The sequence below is a fragment of the Somniosus microcephalus genome, chromosome 22 (genome assembly GCF_052327205.1).
Source record: "Somniosus microcephalus isolate GS21.2 chromosome 22, FLI_Smic_1.0, whole genome shotgun sequence".
In the NCBI taxonomy this organism is placed as follows: Eukaryota; Metazoa; Chordata; class Chondrichthyes; order Squaliformes; family Somniosidae; genus Somniosus; species Somniosus microcephalus.
In genome coordinates, this window is record NC_141008.1 from 44,932,422 (window position 1) to 44,946,066 (window position 13,645).

General features: G+C 55.8%; 1 protein-coding gene across 1 annotated transcript in view; it reads left to right on the forward strand.

Moving 5' to 3' along the window:
* Positions 1-13,645, forward strand: part of abr (ABR activator of RhoGEF and GTPase) — an 85,441-nt gene that overhangs the window by 32,710 nt on the left and 39,086 nt on the right. The window contains exons 2-3 of the mRNA XM_085964593.1: positions 8,506-8,675; positions 12,696-12,800. Coding sequence (XP_085820719.1) covers positions 8,506-8,675; positions 12,696-12,800 — 275 coding nt within the window. The remainder of the gene's footprint in view (positions 1-8,505; positions 8,676-12,695; positions 12,801-13,645) is intronic.

Consider the following 13,645-nt stretch of genomic DNA (forward strand, 5'->3'; position numbering starts at 1 on the left):
TCACGCCAATGGTTAAAGAACCAATTTTTTTGTGGGAGTATCTGCAGACTATTCGACTGTGGAGGCCTGCAACCGAGCCTGATCCCCCCCCCCCCTCACCGGATATCCCGATTCCCCCCCAATACCGAATATCCCGATTCCAGATCGTGCTCTCACCAGAGTTCCCCACACAGCTTCCAGTTGGAGTCACTGGCCCGAAGCCGGAATCCTGAGGTCAGTGGTCGTGGGCTGGAATCCTGGGGTCAGTGGTCCGAGGCTGGAATCCTGGGGTCAGTGGTCGGGGGCCGGAACCCTGGGGTCAGTGAACGGGGGCCGGAATCCTGGGGTCAGTGGTCGGGGGCCGGAACCCTGGGGTCAGTGGTCGGGGGCCGGAATCCTGGGGTCAGTGGTCTGAGGCCGGAATCCTGGGGTCAGTGGTCGGGGGCTGGAATCCTGTGCTCAGTGGTCGGGGGCTGGAATCCTGGGGTCAGTGGTCCGAGGCCGGAATCCTGGGGTCAGTGGTCGGGAGCTGGAATCCTGGGCTCAGTGGTCGGGGGCTGGAATCCTGGGGTCAGTGGTCCGAGGCCGGAATCCTGGGCTCAGTGGTCGGAGGCTGGAATCCTGGGGTCAGTGGTCGGGAGCTGGGGTCAGTGGTCAGTGGTCCGAGGCTGGAATCCGGGGGTCAGTGGTCGGGAGCTGGAATCCTGGGGTCAGTGGTCCGAGGCTGGAATCCTGGGGTCAGTGGTCCGAGGCTGGAATCCTGGGGTCAGTGGTCAGGAGCTGGAATCCTGGGGTCAGTGGTCAGTGGTCCGAGGCTGGAATCCGGGGGTCAGTGGTCTGAGGCCGGAATCCTGGGGTCACTGGTCGGGGGCCGGAACCCTGGGGTCAGTGGTCGGGGGCCGGAATCCTGGGGTCAGTGGTCGGGGGCCGGAATCCTGGGGTCAGTGGTCGGGGGCCGGAATCCTGGGGTCAGTGGTCGGGGGCCGGAATCCTGGGGTCCGTGGTCTGAGGCCGGAATCCTGGGGTCACTGGTCTGAGGCCGGAATCCTGGGGTCAGTGGTCGAGGGCCGGAATCCTGGGGTCAGTGGTCGGGGGCCGGAATCCTGGGGTCAGTGGTCGGGGGCCGGAATCCTGGGGTCAGTGGTCCGAGGCCGGAATCCTGGGGTCAGTGGTCGGGAGCTGGAATCCTGGGTTCAGTGGTCAGTGGTCCGAGGCTGGAATCCGGGGGTCAGTGGTCTGAGGCCGGAATCCTGGGGTCAGTGGTCGGGGGCCGGAATCCTGGGGTCAGTGGTCGGGGGCCGGAATCCTGGGGTCAGTGGTCGGGGGCCGGAATCCTGGGGTCCGTGGTCTGAGGCCGGAATCCTGGGGTCACTGGTCTGAGGCCGGAATCCTGGGGTCAGTGGTCGAGGGCCGGAATCCTGGGGTCAGTGGTCGGGGGCCGGAATCCTGGGGTCAGTGGTCGGGGGCCGGAATCCTGGGGTCAGTGGTCCGAGGCCGGAATCCTGGGGTCAGTGGTCGGGAGCTGGAATCCTGGGTTCAGTGGTCAGTGGTCCGAGGCTGGAATCCGGGGGTCAGTGGTCTTAGGCCGGAATCCTGGGGTCACTGGTCGGGGGCCGGAACCCTGGGGTCAGTGGTCGGGGGCCGGAATCCTGGGGTCAGTGGTCGGGGGCCGGAATCCTGGGGTCAGTGGTCTGAGGCCGGAATCCTGGGGTCACTGGTCTGAGGCCGGAATCCTGGGGTCAGTGGTCGAGGGCCGGAATCCTGGGGTCAGTGGTCGGGGGCCGGAATCCTGGGGTCAGTGGTCCGAGGCCGGAATCCTGGGGTCAGTGGTCGGGGGCCGGAACCCTGGGGTCAGTGGTCGGGGGCCGGAACCCTGGGGTCAGTGGTCGGGGGCCAGAATCCTGGGGTCAGTGGTCCGAGGCCGGAATCCTGGGGTCAGTGGTCGGGGGCCGGAATCCTGGGGTCAGTGGTCGGGGGCCGGAATCCTGGGGTCAGTGGTCGGGGGCCGGAACCCTGGGGTCAGTGGTCGGGGGCCGGAATCCTGGGGTCAGTGGTCGGGGGCCAGAATCCTGGGGTCAGTGGTCCGAGGCCGGAATCCTGGGGTCAGTGGTCGGGGGCCGGAATCCTGGGGTCAGTGGTCGGGGGCCGGAATCCTGGGGTCAGTGGTCGGGGGCCGGAATCCTGGGGTCAGTGGTCGGGGGCCGGAACCCTGGGGTCAGTGGTCGGGGGCCAGAATCCTGGGGTCAGTGGTCCGAGGCCAGAATCCTGGGGTCAGTGGTCGGGGGCCGGAATCCTGGGGTCAGTGGTCGGGGGCCGGAATCCTGGGGTCAGTGGTCGGGGGCCGGAACCCTGGGGTCAGTGGTCGGGGGCCGGAACCCTGGGGTCAGTGGTCGGGGGCCGGAACCCTGGGGTCAGTGGTCGGGGGCCGGAATCCTGGGGTCAGTGGTCGGGGGCTGGAATCCTGGGCTCAGTGGTCGGGGGCCGGAATTCTGGCTGCTTTCCCTCGGTTCTCTCCCGCAGGGAACCTGAGGCTAAGTTTAGCCTCGCTGCAGGAGCTGAGCTGACTCGGCACAGGATACTGATTGATCCAGTGTCCTTGTGGCCCTGATGGCCCGGTGCCACCACGGAGAGTGTGCTCAGTCTGAGCTTGCATTGTGCGATTCCTTTTACTTGTAACCGGTGACCTGCACGAGATTGTCTGTGAGCAAAAAGCCCACCCTGCTGCTGGTAATCGGGTGACCTGCTGCTGGTAATCGGGGGACCTGCTGCTGGTAATCGGGGGGACCTGCTGCTGGTAATCGGGGGGACCTGCTGTTGGTAATTGGGGGACCGGCTGCTGGTAATTGGGGGACCTGCTGTTGGTAATTGGGGGACCTGCTGTTGGTAATTGGGGGACCTGCTGTTGGTAATTGGGGGACCTGCTGTTGGTAATTGGGGGACCTGCTGTTGGTAATTGGGGGACCGGCTGCTGGTAATTGGAGGACCTGCTGCTGGTAATTGGAGGACCTGCTGCTGGTAATTGGGGGACCTGCTGTTGGCAACTGGGGGACCTGCTGTTGGTAATCGGGGGGACCTGCTGTTGGTAATTGGGGGACCGGCTGCTGGTAATTGGAGGACCTGCTGCTGGTAATTGGAGGACCTGCTGCTGGTAATTGGGGGACCTGCTGCTGGTAATCGGGGGGACCTGCTGTTGGTAATTGGGGACCTGCTGCTGGTAATTGGGGGACCTGCTGTTGGTAATTGGGGGACCTGCTGCTGGTAATTGGGGGACCTGCTGCTGGTAATCGGAGGGACTTGCTGCTGGTAATCGGGGGACCTGCTGCTGGTAATCGGGGGGGACCTGCTGTTGGTAATCGGGGGGACCTGCTGCTGGTAATCGGGGGGACCGGCTGTTGGTAATTGGGGGGGACCGGCTGCTGGTAATTGGGGGGACCTGCTGTTGGTAATTGGGGGGACCTGCTGCTGGTAATTGGGGGACCTGCTGCTGGTAATTGGGGGGACCTGCTGCTAGTAATTGGGGGGACCTGCTGCTGGTAATTGGAGGACCTGCTGCTGGTAATTGGAGGACCTGCTGCTGGTAATCGGGGGGACCTGCTGCTGGTAATCGGGGGGACCTGCTGCTGGTAATCGGGGGGACCGGCTGCTGGTAATCGGGGGGACCGGCTGCTGGTAATCGGGGGGACCGGCTGCTGGTAATTGGGGAATTGCAAATGATTTGCAAGATTTGCCTAGTGCATTAATGGTGAAAGTCAGCCAGTGGAGATCCAGTCAAGGGGGGCCTGGCCGAGTGAACACTATGCAATGTCTGGTTAGTGTTTTTCAAAATTAATTCTCGGGATGTGAGTGTCGCTGACGAGGCCAGCATTTATTGCCCATCTCTCATTGCCCTCGAGAAGGTGGTGGTGAGCCGCCTTCTTGAACCGCTGCAGTCCGTGTGGTGAAGGTACTCCCACAGTGCTGTTAGGGAGGGAGTTCCAGGATTTTGACCCAGCAACGATGAAGGAACGGCGATATACTTCTAAGTCAGGATGGTGTGTGACTTGGAGGAGAACTTGGAGGTGGTGGTGTTCCCGTGCGCCTGCTGCCCTTGTCCTTCTAGGTGGAAGAGGTCACGGGTTTGGGAGGTGCTGCCGAAGTTGCTCCGATCCCGCGGTTTGGGGTTAGTTCCGATCCCGCGATTTGCCCTCCCCCGTCCATTTACTGTCTTCTGCCTGTTGTGTGTTGCATTGAATGAAGTGCCAGGATTTGACGCTGCCCTCCACTTTTGGTAATGGATTCTTTATTGCAGTGTGACTGTCACTGGGAGCGGGAGAAGCAGAGCGAAGCCCATCGTAACAGTCCACTTGATCTCCATTCAGTGTTTCAAGTGAGTGTGACGGCAATGAGTCACTGTACTGAGCCCGGGCTGGTGCATTCACCCTCCAATGGCCCGCACTCTTGCTGAGGTACAGGACCACAGGTGTCTCTCGGGCCTCACCCACGGGCTGTCTTTCATCTGTGAACCCAGGCAATGAAATCTGGTGAATATCCGACTGTGGGGTGCATCATGGCTGAGCCTTGTCGTGTCCTTAGCTCAAATCCGCACAGCCACAGTGGCCCAGCAGGAGTTGCTCTAACCCAATGGTGCTAACGCTCCAAGGGCTGAGACTGCGCATAGAATGGGCATCTGCTTTGCCCATATCACACCAGTGGGGCATTGCCCCCAGGGAGCAGGGTGCTGCGTACTAACCTTTGCCATGAGCTCTTCCACGGGCTTTGGGACAAACCAGCCTGGTCGCACCTCACTGCTCTGTGTGTAAAGGCCATCTTTAACTTTAAATTTTTATCCTCTTTGAGGTGAGTGATGTTAGCCAAGAAGAGCAGACTTGCATTTATCTAGCACCTCAGGGTGTCCCAGAGAAATTCAATTTGAAGCTAAGCCTCTGTTGATTTGTTGTTAATGTGTGCACAGCAAGATCCCACAACCAGCTGCAGGATAAATGACGAGTTAATCTGTTTTTGGTGGTGTTGGTTGAGGGAGGAATGTTGGCTCAACCCCAAGGAGAACTCCCTGCTCTTCAAATAGTGCTATGGGACCCTTCGAAGTCATTACAACAGGCAGACGGGGCTTCGGTTCAATGTCTCATTTGCCAGACGACACCACGGACAGTGCGGCGCTCCCTCGGTACCGCCCCTCCGACAGTGCGGCGCTCCCTCGGTACCGCCCCTCCGACAGTGCGGCGCTCCCTCGGTACCGCCCCTCCGACAGTGCGGCGCTCCCTCGGTACCGCCCCTCCGACAGTGCGGCGCTCCCTCGGTACCGCCCCTCCGACAGTGACCACGGGTGCTGAGTCACGGAGGTTCAGCCTCAGTGAATGGAGGATCAAATCTGCTGGGCAAGTGGCCAGAATTGGAGAAGCGCAGAGATCGCGGAGGGTTGTAGGGCTGGAGGAAGTTACAGAGCTAGGGAGGGCGAGGCCATAGAGGGATATGAAAAGAAGGATGAGAGCTTTAAAATTTGCTGGATAATGAGGTTAGCAAAGCAAATTATGTCATTTTAAAATGGGTGTCCCATCAAACGCTCCCAGGGCAGGGACAGCACGGGTCAGATACAGAGTAAAGCTCCCTCTGCACTGTCCCATCAAACACTCCCAGGACAGGTACAGCACTGGTTAGATACAGAGTAAAGCTCCCTCTACACTGTCCCATCAAACACTCCCAGGGCAGGTACAGCACGGATCAGATACAGAATTAAGCTTTTTTTCTCTGTCTCTCTCTCCCTCCTACGTATAATGTGGTTTGATCAGGTGTTGAGTTTGTGGTCCATGTTGTTGAGCGGATGCTGTTTCTGCACCTGCCACAGCGTCAATTTCCTGATACCTGCTTTAGATTTAAATTTCTGTGGTTCAGTTTCTCAGTGTTTACTCGATCGGTGTTTCTCTCTTAGTTGCTCTAATCCCGTGTAGTTTCTATTCGTCTTTCATCAAAAATAACTGAATTGTATTAAGATTTGATGGAGCTCCCAGTATAGAGAGAGCTGTATGGAGTGGGGGAGGGTGGTGGTGGGGGAGACTCGGTGTGGGTCGGATGGAGGGACGTTCCTCGTGTGTCAGATCTAAAACAAATAGCATTTCTGAGAAAAATGTTTTATCACAGACTCAGTGACCAAGGTGTTGGAATGTTAGGCAGTGCCTGCCCTGCCCGCCGACCCCCGCCCTGCCCGCCGACCCCGCCCTGCCCGCCGACCCCGCCCTGCCCGCCGACCCCGCCCTGCCCGCCGACCCCGCCCTGCCCGCCGACCCCGCCCTGCCCGCCGACCCCGCCCTGCCCGCCGACCCCGCCCTGCCCAGTGACCCCGCCCTGCCCGCCGACCCCGCCCTGCCCGCCGACCCCGCCATGCCCGCTGTAATATATGTGGGTTGAACAAATGAAGGTCAGAGACATGAATTGCTACTTCATGTGCTTGTTTACTAGGCCAGAGCGAACTGAGCATGCTCACGCTAATCCATGTGATAATACATTACCCTGCTTTCCCCTCAAATACAACAAACTCTGGTCCCCCCCTTTCCCACATAACAAACATTCCCAGCTTTTATTCTTTTATTCCAGTTGCGGAGCCTTCCTGATCTCTCTGCAGAAGGTTCTGGTGTTGAACCAATTTTCGGGCTGTTTTGTTCTGGTTCCGAACTCAAAGATGATCCTGTTTCTATCTCAGATTTGTTTGAACCTGGTACTTCAGTTTCTGAAGTCTGATCGGAGTCAAACTCTTGTATGCGTTCATGATCAAGTGGTTCATGATCAAGTGGTTCATGATCAAGTGGTTCATGATCACGCCTTGGTTCAAGATCACGTCTTGGTTCATCTCTAGCAGAGATCATTTGATCTACATGAACACTTTGGATTTTGTCACCATTTTCAACCAAATATCTCTTGGTTCCACCAACCTCTACTATGGTTCCTATATCCCACTTGTGTGAGCCCGACTTGCCAGGAGGACTGAGAACACAAACACACTCGTTTTGTTTGAAACTGTGTTCTTTCTGATTGCTGTCATAATAACGTTTCTGGCTGAACTGTTTCTGTTCAACTCTTAAGGACAAATTTGGTTGAACAAAACTCAACTGTGTTCTCAATCTCCTCTTCATCAAGAGCTATGCTGGGTTAGTCCAGTTGTGGTGTGTGGAGTAGTTCTGTACTTCAAGAAATTTGCCAAATGTTGCTTCATGCTGAGTCCCGAACAAACCTGCAACACTTGCTTTTTGAGAGCTTCGTTTACTATTCTGACTGACCTTTCGGCTGCTCCGTTTGAAGCTGGATGATATGCTGGAACGAGAGTGTGTTTGATACCGTTCCATTTCATGAACTCTTGGAATAGAGCAGTATGGAACTGAGGGCCATTGTCAGAAACGAGCTCTTCCGGTAAACCATGACATGCAAAGATAGACCCCAACTCATCTATGGTACGTTCAGCTGTAGTATTTGAACCCATGTGTTTCACTTCAATCCACTTTGAGTGACTATCTGCAAGTACCAAGAAATAATGATTTGCTTTCTCACAGAAGTCTACATGTACTCTCTGAGAAGGTCTACTTGGCCATGACCAGGGTTGGAGTGGAGTTTTGGGTGGTTTGTTTCTGTAATTTTGGCAAACGCTGCATTTGCTGACCAGTGAATCAAGATCACTGTCCAATCCAGGCCAGTAAACAAAGCTTCCTGCAATTGATTTCCTACTGACGATCCCTGGATGTTCAGTATAAAGTTCGGCCAGATTTCTGTCTCTCAAAGAAGCAGGTACCACCACTCTGTTTCCCCACTTGATACAACCTTGCTCACAAGACAATTCAGTAGGACGGTTATGGAATGGTTTCAACCCTGTGTCCAGGCACTGATCAGTCCATCCATTCAAGGTGTTTTCATACACTCTTTTCAGTACTGAGTCCTTTTGAGTCTCATTTGCAATCTCAGTTGCATTCACAGGAAAGTCTTTGTCAACTGCACCTAGCGTGAAAATCTCACCTTCACTCCCAACACATGAGTCTTTATGTGGCAACCTGGACAAGGCATCTGCGATTGTGTTTTGCTTTGAAGTGCGACATTCAATCGTGTAGTCATATTGTGACAACAACGCTGCCCAACGTTGCATTCTTGATGCGGCCATTGCAGGGATGGCAGATTTGGGCCCCAATATTGCTGGGAGCAGTTTGTGATCGGTTATCAGGGTGAACTTTCTGCCGATCAGGAACGGTTGGAATTTTGTGATTCAAACACTAATGTGAGTGCTTCCTTTTCAATTTGCACGTAGTTCCGTGTGACTCCGCGGGGGCTCCGTGTCCGTGTGACTCCGCGGGGGCTCCGTGTCCGTGTGACTCCGCGGGGGCTCCGTGTCCGTGTGACTCCGCGGGGGCTCCGTGTCCGTGTGACTCCGCGGGGGCTCCGTGTCCGTGTGACTCCGCGGGGGCTCCGTGTCCGTGTGACTCCGCGTCCGTGTGATTCCGTGTCCGTGTGACTGTGCCGCGTTCGCTGACGGATTCTCTCTCCTTTTGACAGATTTTAATTACACGGACGGGTTTGATGGGGAGGCAGCGGATGAACCAAAAGCTGCAGAGGAAGCCTCTGAGACGATGCCGTTTATCGACGAGTCTCCCACCATGTCGCCGCAGCTCAGCGCTAGAGTTGGGGACGAGCATTCGCCAACGCCAGGCGGCGAGGCCGGTGGGGTAGGTCCTGATCTGTCGCTCTATAACCCTCGCGGCTATTTCACTAAACCGACTCCTGCGGCAGACCAGCCTGAGCTGTAGACATGAGGGAGCATGATGGCTCGCGACTTGTCCAGGGCGCAGTCCCTGATTCTGAGGCTATTCTGCCTGGTCATGGTGATGCAACACAACACTGGGGTACAGTACTGGTGGGTACAGGTCTGTCGCTGTATAACACTGGGGTACAGTACTGGTGGGTACAGGTCTGTCGCTGTATAACACTGGGGTACAGTACTGGTGGGTACAGGTCTGTCACTGTATAACACGGGTACAGTACTGGTGAGTACAGGTCTGTCACTATTACACTGGGGTACAGTACTGGTGGGTACAGGTCTGTCGCTGTATAACACTGGGGTACAGTACTGGTGGGTACAGGTCTGTCACTGTATAACACTGGGGTACAGTACTGGTGGGTACAGGTCTGTCACTGTATTGCACTGGGGTACAGTACTGGTGGGTACAGGTCTGTCGCTGTATAACACTGGGGTACAGTACTGGTGGGTACAGGTCTGTCGCTGTATAACACTGGGGTACAGTACTGGTGGGTACAGGTCTGTCACTGTATTACACTGGGGTACAGTACTGGTGGGTACAGGTCTGTCACTGTATAACACTGGGGTACAGCACTGGTGGGTACAGGTCTGTCACTGTATTACACTGGGGTACAGTACTGGTGGGAATCTAGCTATGCTGTAGCTGCCTGGGGAGTGTTTGTTTCTCTCTCTCTGAGGGATGTTGTGTGTTTCCTGAATCCGTCAATCACTAGTGGAGCTGGGATATGCAGACATTCGGCCCTGCCTGTCCGCTCCCCTTGCCCCCAACCCCTGCCCTGGCTCCATTAACCTTGTTTAAAGGTCTGCATTTCTCGGTGTGAAAGCATGTGGAATGAAGCGGGGAGGTTTATTTCATGCTCGCAGTGCCTGTAGTCCAAAGTCACAGGGAGCACTGACCCCTGGTGTTGGGTCATGGAGTTGCAGCCTCATTGAGCGGAGGATCGAGCCTGCAAGAGGCCAGAATTGGTTGAGCGCAGGGATCTCAGAAGGTTGAAGGGCAGGAGGAGATTACAGAGAATGGGAGGGGCGAGGCCATGGAGGGATTTGAAAAGACGGATGCGAGTTTTAAAATTTAATGGAGGCTGAGGTTAGCAATATGATGTCATTTTAAAATGGGTGTCAGCATTAAACACTCCCAGCGCAGGTACAGCACGGGTTAGATACAGAGTAAAGCTCCCTCTACACTGTCCCATCAAACACTCCCAGGGCAGGTACAGCATGGGTTAGATACAGAGTAAAGCTCCCTCTACACTGTCCCATCAAACACTCCCAGGGCAGGTACAGCACGGGTTAGATACAGAGTATAGCTCCCTCTACACTGTGCCATCAAACACTCCCAGGGCAGGTACAGCATGGGTTAGATACAGAGTAAAGCTCCCTCTACACTGTCCCATCAAACACTCCCAGGGCAGGTACAGCACAGGTTAGATACAGAGTAAAGCTCCCTCTACACTGTCCCATCAAACACTCCCAGGGCAGGTACAGCACAGGTTAGATACAGAGTAAAGCTCCCTCTACACTGTCCCATCAAACACTCCCAGGGCAGGTACAGCACGAGTTAGATACAGAGTAAAGCTCCCTCTACACTGTCCCATCAAACACTCCCAGGGCAGGTACAGCATGGGTTAGATACAGAGTAAAGCTCCCTCTACACTGTCCCATCAAACACTCCCAGGGCAGGTACAGCACGGGTTAGATACAGAGTAAAGCTCCCTCTACACTGTCCCATCAAACACTCCCAGGGCAGGTACAGCATGGGTTAGATACAGAGTAAAGCTCCCTCCACACTGTCCCATCAAACACTCCCAGCGCAGGTACAGCATGGGTTAGATACAGAGTAAAGCTCCCTCCACACTGTCCCATCAAACACTCCCAGGGCCGGTACAGCACGAGTTAGATACAGAGTAAAGCTCCCTCTACACTATCCTCAAGGCGCAGTTCTCGAGCGTGAAATTCGACAGTGAATGTTTTTTGGCCTATTCAAGTTAAGGGGTCTTCACCCTTGCCTGGACTCTCACGACAGCCTTTTTCTCCCTTTGCACGAATGACTGGCTATTTTTCTGGATCTGGATTCCTGGCTGCTTCTCCCCTCGCTAGCCCGGGACACTGAGACGGATTGAGCTTCCTATTGCAGTTCTGACTGAGGCAGTACAGACCAGGGTTTGAACGTGGGATCTTGCTGCTCTGTGGGTCAGCACGGACCGTGTAAGGTGGAAGCTCCATATCACTCTTGTGCTTAAAGGGTTAAGGTCGACGTTTTCTCTGATTGAGAAGCTGTAACCTTCCCCCAGCGGGTTGAAGCTGTGTTTCAGAGCGACTCCACCTCTTTGTTTACATTTTGCACCTTATCTACTTCCAGCAGCTGAGGCAGGGATTGGGAGCAGGATTGTGTGCTGTGCGCGGTGATGTGGGTCTGTCGGAGACCGGGACTGGGTGCAGCTTTCGAGCTGCGGTTATATTTAGCACAGTGACGAGGTGTCACCTCCCAGAGGGGGCGTGTTGGAGTCTGATCGGAGACGGATGATCTGACGGGGGTTGTTGTGTGAGAGGCGGGCAGACACTGGCCGCTCTCTGTTACCCGCTGATTGTGAGTGGGTGTCGTGCTCCCAGCCGGGTGGAGGGAGAGGTGTGGTGTGTTTCGGGGCCCCCCTTGTGCTGCCCCTGTGATCGGAGACTGAGTGCACAGGAAGTGCTGCAGGGTGTTGGGATTTCTGGTGCTGGGTTTGTCGCTGGTCAGTGAGGTAACTCCTCGCAAGGCTCAGCGTGAAAACTTGCCAAAAATAAGGAACGGTTAAAATAAGGAAGTGTCGTCCTTTGCCAGACCCAGGCTGCTGTTGTCGCGTTCTTCTCTGTTAAAGAATGATTAACCAGTTTGAGAGATAAGGTGGGCGGCTGGGGAGTGGCAGCGGCTGGGCTTCCTTCAACAGCTCGCTGTTACCGACAGGTGACTGGTGGGAGCAGGGGGGTCAAGGTCTCTGGGGCTGGGGGGTCAAGGTCTCTGGGGCTGGGGGGTCAAGGTCTCGGGGGTTGGGGGTCGGCCAGGGGCTGGGGGTTCATGAGATGGTGAAGTGCTGGACATGTCTGGGTTCCTGAGGGATGGGCTGTTGCCTCACAGTCTGGTGGTGACAGGCCTGTGCTGACACTGAGAGGCTGCCCTCTGGGACCGCTGTTGGTTCAGTGGGTCGCTGGACATTATCCGGATGATGGAGGATGAGGAGGAAGTCATCGGACTCCTGGATAAAATGCTGCTGGATGAAGATGCCTTTTCCTTGAGTGATTTCGAGTGGGATGGGGCTGAGACTCCAGAGTGTGGGCCGCTCAGTCTAGAGTTACTAAAGGTGAGGGAGCTATGTGTTAATGGAACAGGGGGTGGATTTGTGCTTGTGTGGGGCTCGTGTTGGTGTTTGGGAGGGGCTCGTGTTGTTGGTGTTTGGGAGGGGCTCGTGTTGGTGTTTGGGAGGGACGGTCTATGAGAATGGGGTTCTCTACGCTGTGGCAGAGAGTTAGACACAGTTCCCGTCACTGAAGAATTCACTGGTGACTCACACCAGGGGGTGTTGGGGCTGTGGGCTTCTTGGAATGTGGATTGGAGGGATGAGGCAGTGGGGAGGGGAGACCATTGCTAGATGGCAGGTTTACAGGTGGGGGCGGGACGGCGTTTTGCAGAGGAGGGGGGAGATTGGGCTTTTTACAGGTGGGTGATGCTGGGACAGTGATGGGGGAAGTCAGTCCCTTCAGGCAAGGAGCTGAGCAGTCACCGGGGCTTCAGCGAAGGTGAGTTTGAGTAAAGGGTGAGAGACAAGATTTTCATCAGTGTGTTTGATCTTACACTATCCCTACCTGTGAGGGCAGGATGTCCCAGAGGGACCCAATCCCCGGACTTGAGGAAGTGGGATCAGCGCTAACCTGCGACTGGTCTGTTTTGCAGAGTGAGGTGGACACGGAGAAAGGGCTGGAGATGAGGAATTTCGTGCTGTCTGGTGTCCTGGCAAGTGAGGAGATCTACTTGAATCAGCTGGAAGCCCTGCTCCTGGTACGAATATATTGCAGATACTGTGTCTGTGTGTGTGAGAGAGGGTGGGGAGTTGGATGGGGTACAGTGTGTGTGAGGGTGGGGAGTTGGATGGAGAGTAGTAAACAAGGCTTTAATCGACTGTTTCACAACATGGAAGTCCAGTTATCCTTCACTAGTTCCTGTTTACAAAATGTCCCTGTGCAAGCTGGGCCCATGCCTGAGTATTTATACTCTCCCTGGACAGCGCCACCAGCAGGCCGCCCAGTATATTTCGTAAGTCCTTTCTACATAAATGGCACGATTTATGTCAGTGTGTGTGTGAGGGTGGGGAGTTGGATGGGGTACAGTGTGTGTGTGAGGGTGGGGAGTTGGATGGGGTACAGTGTGTGTGTGAGGGTGGGGAGTTGGATGGGGTACAGTGTGTGTGAGGGTGGGGAGTTGGATGGGGTACAGTGTGTGTGTGAGGGTGGGGAGTTGGATGGGGTACAGTGTGTGTGTGAGGGTGGGGAGTTGGATGGGGTACAGTGTGTGTGAGGGTGGGGAGTTGGATGGGGTACAGAGTGTGTGTGAGGGTGGGGAGTTGGATGGGGTACAGAGTGTGTGAGGGTGGGGAGTTGGATGGGGTACAGTGTGTGTGAGGGTGGGGAGTTGGATGGGGTACAGTGTGTGTGTGAGGGTGGGGAGTTGGATGGGGTACAGTGTGTGTGGGGGTGGGGAGTTGGATGGGGTACAGTGTGTGTGAGGGTGGGGAGTTGGATGGGGTACAGTGTGTGTGTGAGGGTGGGGAGTTGGATGGGGTACAGTGTGTGTGTGAGGGTGGGGAGTTGGATGGGGTACAGTGTGTGTGAGGGTGGGGAGTTGGA